At 47.3% G+C, this 5,768-nt stretch overlaps 1 protein-coding gene across 1 annotated transcript; it reads right to left on the bottom strand.

Annotated features, from left to right (window-relative positions):
- Positions 1-534: 534 nt before the first annotated feature.
- Positions 535-5,038, bottom strand: SPP1 (secreted phosphoprotein 1). The gene is made up of 8 exons (XM_077782591.1): positions 4,938-5,038; positions 3,607-3,673; positions 3,457-3,507; positions 2,470-2,574; positions 2,274-2,318; positions 1,758-2,015; positions 1,048-1,296; positions 535-972 (listed from the first exon to the last, which is right to left on the bottom strand). The coding sequence occupies exons 2-8, from the start codon at positions 3,658-3,660 to the stop codon at positions 787-789; spliced, it is 948 nt and encodes a 315-aa protein (XP_077638717.1). The 5' UTR covers positions 3,661-3,673; positions 4,938-5,038; the 3' UTR covers positions 535-786.
- Positions 5,039-5,768: the final 730 nt, after the last annotated feature.

The raw sequence follows: 5,768 nt of genomic DNA, 5'->3' as shown, positions 1-5,768 counted from the left end.
CGCCGCCGCCGCCGCGTCCTCCTCGGGCTCGAAGCCCGGGTTGTCCCGGCTCCAGGCCTGCCGCGAGCAGGCGGAGAGCGGCGGCGACGGCGGGCGGGAGCCGGGCCGCGCCGCCTGCCCCAGCCGCTCCAGCTCCAGCTGCTCCCGGCCGCGCCGGCAGCCGCCGCCGCCCGCCATCGGCCCCGCCGCCGCCGCCCCTTCCCCGCCCCCGGCGGAAAGCCCGGGGTACGGAGGGAGATGTAGTCGCCTGGCTCCCGGCGGCAGCGCCGGCCGGGACCTCCTTCCCGCCCTCCTCCTCCTCCTCCCACGCCTCCCTCCCGTCTGCCGGGCAGTCCCGGACCGCCTCTGCGGGAGCGGTGCCGGGGCCGGCGCTGGGTGTTGGGAGTCCCGCTCATCCTCGGCGAAAGTGCGAGGAGGCCTCGCGAAGAGGTTGTGCTGGTTAAATTTGTGAGGAACAGCCATTTCACATCATTTTAAGAAGAAATGTTAAAGCTCCCCCCGCCCGGTCCAAGCCCCAGTGAACTGTAACGCAGGTACAGGGCTTTGAGGTTTTATTCACGTCCCGTTACACAAAACAGCGCCCGGCAGCGCGGACAGCAGTGTGCCCGAGGGGCCACGCTCGCCCGCCGTGCCCCACAGCCCCGCTAGCACAGCCCTAGGGGACCGCCTCGAACCCCAAAAGTCACCACGCAAGTACATTAACAAACAGCTCCCCAGAATTAAGCCGCTCCCCGCTTCTCTTAGGTAGGGATTGGAAAAGAAGGGAAATATTATTTTTATCTCCCTTTAAAGGGTGACTTCGTTACTTTCGATGCTGTGACGATCTTGAGAATCCTCGGCACTTTCCAGCGTTTGGCTGCTGATATCGTCAGCGAGCTCAGCTGACACGCGGTCCGGGCTCTCCCTGCTTTCCACACTCGGGTGGCTGTCCCCCCTCTCCCTGCTTTCCACACTCGGGTGGCTGTCCCCCCTCTCCCTGCTTTCCACACTCGGGTGGCTGTCCCCCCTCTCCCTGCTTTCCACACTCGGGTGGCTGTCCCTTCTGACACCAGGCTTGCTGCTGTCGCTCTGTGCCTCGCGGCTGTCGGATTTGGGCCAGCTGTCGTTGTCCAAGCTCCGGTGATGCGGCTCGCTGTCCTGCTCGCTGCCGTCCCGCCCGTGGCTCCGGTCAGACCATACCACGCTGCTGGCGGGCTTCGTCAGGGACCTACGGAAAGCAGGATTCTCCCGGGAGAGAGGGCGCTGGCTGTCTGCATCCATGTCGCTCTCGTCTTCTTCAGTGGCATCGTAGAGGAGCTGTATAAGAGAGCAGAATAAGAGCCATTGTCACTCCTGAGGAGCTACTGTGTGAAGTACTGCACTAAAGCAGGCTGCTCGGACTGCAGGGACGCTCAAAGCCTGTGTGATGAACCTCTACCTGGAGATATTCTGGTGTTTTATGGAGTTACATGAACCTTTCACATTATGAGAAACTCTCATTTGCTCCTGGCCTCAGATTTAATGTGTGAAAGTATATCGTGACAGTGCAAACTGCAGTTTTGCACAGCTTGCATAGCAGGCTGCACTGCTGCCCCGATGCATTGGCAGCCATCGAGACCCCTGATCTGTGGTATCCAGAGAAAGGAAATGCATTCCTTCACTTATGCCTACTTTCCCCATAACAGTTTTCGAAACCAACTCCCATAAAATGCCATGTCCATTTTCAAGTTCACTCCCCATTTCCAAGAACGTGTGCACCACTGGTCAGTGTTATTCACCTTTTTGGCATCTTTGTGGAATTTTATATACTTCAACAGTGCAGCTTTTGCCCTCATCCTGTAGGCCACACTGTCACCTCTGCCAGCATTGTCTCCCCGGGTGAAAGGGAAAGTGGGGAATGGTTCAGTCACTGGAATGTCTGTGGGAAAACTCGTGACAACCTCTTCAGATTCATCTGTGTCATTGGAATCATCGTCATCATCATCATCATCATCATCCACATCTTCGTGGCTCTTGCTTGACACATCAGGAAAGTGCTGGAAAACATTCATTACACATCAGGCAAATTAACACAGATGGGAGAGGTACAGACTGATACCTGTCCCATTGACCCAGGGCATAGGCACTGTTGAAGAGCTACACTGCACTGAGTTCACCTCCCCCTGTCTGGAGCTTTGTTTTATTTTGGAAGAGTTGTTACTGCAAGAACCACACTTTAGTGAGGAAAATGAGAGCTGTTCCACACTGGCTGCCTTACAGCACTCAACTGACATGCTGTCCTTCAAAATACGTACCAGCTGTTCTGGGACATCCATGCTTTCTTCTGAAGAGTAAAGGGTCTGAAATCAACACAAAGCTCAATGTTAGTACACAAAGGCACATACAGTGGAGCTGATTAGCATATTGACTATTCTTTAAGCACTTAATCATAACTTGCAAATCTTGGCATGGAAAGATGCTCTGCTTCCTCTTCCAGTTAGGTGCCTGTACCTGCTGAGATGATGCCAGGTCACTCTGTGGGTGCTGCTGACTCTCCTGAGACTGAGAATTCACGTGGTCATTGTGATATCTGTGCAAGTGTTGGCCCCTGGAGTCCTTCAAGAGAAAATAAAAGGGAGGGGTTAATCCTCAAAGGAGCAGGCAAAACTGCTGCATCCCAACCTGTGTTTTCAGGCAGATGTGGCATCTGCATACATAGTCCTCCTGTATGGGATGTGTGCTCAGCTGTCCTTTGCAGCAGGAAGAGGACTCAGTAGAAGCCATCATCCCAGATGAACATTGTACCCAAAAGATAGATAGATGTGTCTCTCTCACTGGCAGAGCCTGAGCAAGCTGGATCAGTTTCTCCAGCTTGTTTTTACTGAGTGGAATGTGGAGTTATATCTAACAATCATTGCTTCTGCTAATTTTTAGGCCCCTTCTGGAGGGTGATTTATCTCCCACCTCATGAAGACTCTAAAGTTAATGCAGTAGTTGGTTCTCAGAGCCAAGAATTGATTTTGCAAGGGTAACAGCAATAGGAAATGAATTCAAGAGCTATATAACAAAACTAAATGCAGTTTGCTTACATCACTCGAAAAAAAAAAAATAGGATATTTGATTAAGATGATCCTCCAACACCAAATATTATCTGATTCACACTAATGAATATGGGTTATAGCAATTTTGCCATACTGCAGTCCCTTTTTCTTTTTAATTAACAGCTAACATATTTTTCATTAAGAAAAAAGATTTCCAGTGCTGGTCTGGAGACAGAACTAATGAAAGTCCACAGCCAAGACACATGACACAGGAAAATGTCTGTGGACCTCAGTGGCTCTCTGCTTCGAAACTGGCTCATAACAGCCAGGTGAGGGCATGTTCTGCAAGCATCCACAATCATAGAACAAGTACCAGAAAGTGTGTTTTGGAGGACAATAAACAAAAATCAAAACATATTTATCAAATAAAATTAACAGAAAGAGAAAATGAGCTTACATATTTTTCTTCTGAGCTGGCAGAAATGGCATGCTGCTTGGATGGAACCACCTTGAAGGAAGAAAAGAGAAAAAACATTTATCAGTGTTTCTCGCTGATGTGCAAAGGAAATAATGCAAGTGCAGGGGATAGTGTTTGTGATTTACTCACAGGCCATGCAGCTGTGATGCTGATAAGACATAAACACAGAACTGCCACCTTCATTGTGATATTTTACCTAGAAAATATTTTGGAACAGTAAGTCAATAAAGTAAAATACCACAAAAACGCTATGGGCTTTTCCTTTATCCTGGTATACTTCACTATGCCAAGACCAGGTCCCTGCTATGGATTCAACTTGCCCATGCTAATTTTATTTCTTCTATCCTCCATCACCACCTCCCACCCACCTTGTAATATTTTGACTTAGCAGCTCAAAAAGCTACAAGAATTTTGAAACTGAATGCTGAGAAGAGCTGAGCAGTGGTGAGAAAAACCACACTGAAAAGGTGGAATGACTCCTGTTGCCTACTGACTTGCACAGGCAAAGGAAAAGATCTGTGAAAAACTGTTACAAAAACCAGCTTTTTGTCTTCATTCACTTAACACAATTGTTTTGAAAAAGAGGCAGGTTAAGACAAACAATTTGTGTTGTCTTGTCAGCTATTTTGAAACTAGTATTTAGGGTTATTAATTTGAATTGCTGAGTAAAGTCAGTTTATATGAACATAAAGTGCTCTTACTGATAGACCTGCATTTCCCTCTCCAGAAGTTAGAACAAAATAACCTGTGTTTCCAAACAAGAGTTTAGGTGAAATGGCCACTCCCATAGCTGCTCACATTTCAGCTTTAGCAATTTAATAAATAATTTATTCCTGCTGAAATTAGGAGAGCTACAGTAAATTTCAGTGCTTACTGACAAGTTCCCAGAATAAGGAACATCCCTGCGAATTTAAACCGATTTACTGATGAACAAGAATAATTCAAAACTTTGGTAAGTCACAGCAGGAAAGAAAGCTGCTTGGGACATTTAAAATGTGTCAGTAAGGCTGGCCCTGAGACATGACACTCTAATAGGGGTATTGCAATTTCAAGTTTTACAGAGAAGTGTGTCCCATTCACTGTCCCATTCACTCAGGATTGTACAGCATGAACCATGAGCCTGCCAGGAGAAACAAGGACACTGCTAGGCAGTGATTACATGAGGAAGAAAGTTTTCTGTGTTCAAGCACAAGCTCTGAGTTTCTAGTGCATGATTCAGTGTCTGCGTTTTCAGTAACCTTCTCCCAACATCTATCAGTACACAAATTTAAAATTGTGATTATGTGTAATACCTGGCATTGCTAAAGCAACCTTGCTCCTATAAAAACACACCTTTTTCTACAGAGAAATATCAGACATCCCTGCCCAATGAAGCAGTTTTCAAAGACCTGATCAGTGTTTCCTAGGCTAAAGCTGCAGATGAATTGGCACATGTCAGGTAAAAAAGCAAAAAAATTTACCTTTTCTGGTGCTGAAGGAGCCAGCCACGACAAAAGCACTCTTAGTGATGGCAGCAGCAGCTCCAGCCAGTTGGCTCCCAGCAGCTCTGGCTTTCTCACCTTGTCCCTTGCTGCCTGACATCTCCGAGCTCTGGGAATTTAAGCTGTGTCCCAAGCACAGCCACCAATCCCCATGTGGCGGAAAAAGATGAGGTCATGAGGCTCCTGGCCACTGTCCTGCCCACATTCTCCTACACTTCCTCTTTGGCTTTGTGGCTTTTGAAATAAACAAAAACCATGCTAAGGTTAAAACATTACTTATGAGCAAGATCATTAACCAGCAAGTCTGTTGAATGCAGTGTTTGGTATCATGTAGGAGGGCTTCAGGGCATGTCTGTTCTACTTTTGTGAAAAGCCAGAGCCTTGCTTCCCAGAAATCTTTTGTACCCTGTTCTGTAGGGGGTAGGAATAGCTAATGTGTGCTGGAAGAAATAAATCTGAACATAAAATTCACTAAAGAGGTGTTAATGTGTCCACAGAACTGTAGACTTGCTCTCCAGGGCATGCATGGTATAACAGGAATTGCAAAGATGTTGCAGAATATGGCCCTTTGCATTTTTTGGTCTACCAGGGTAAAAGAAAAATAAATTATTAGTACTAGTTGTCTTGGCAGGCATTCTGCATCCAGCAACTTGTTTGTAAAGATGTACAAGAGCCAGTGGTCTAATTAAAGAAGACTGGTGCATCTTTATGAGGAATCATGAGGAATTCTTACTCCTTTTCTCTTAATTTGTATTCCTTCTGGTTCTTTTCTCTGGTGGTTTGGTCAATCTGGTCAAGCTGTCTCATGCG

Source organism: Lonchura striata, chromosome 4 (genome assembly GCF_046129695.1).
Source record: "Lonchura striata isolate bLonStr1 chromosome 4, bLonStr1.mat, whole genome shotgun sequence".
NCBI lineage: Eukaryota > Metazoa > Chordata > Aves > Passeriformes > Estrildidae > Lonchura > Lonchura striata.
Note: the sequence above shows the minus strand (reverse complement) of the source record. Positions and strands in the feature narration are given on the sequence as shown.

What these genes read in the sequence shown, in the direction of transcription:
- SPP1 (XM_077782591.1), bottom strand. Translation starts at nt 3,660, where the DNA reads ATGAAGGTGGCAGTTCTGTGTTTATGTCTTATCAGCATCACAGCTGCA. An exon ending in GCATCACAGCTGCATGGCCT is followed by an intron (nt 3,508 to 3,606) that starts GTGAGTAAATCA and finishes TCTTCCTTCAAG; the next exon opens with GTGGTTCCATCCAAGCAGCA. An exon ending in TCCACAAAGATGCCAAAAAG is followed by an intron (nt 1,297 to 1,757) that starts GTGAATAACACT and finishes TCTCTTATACAG; the next exon opens with CTCCTCTACGATGCCACTGA.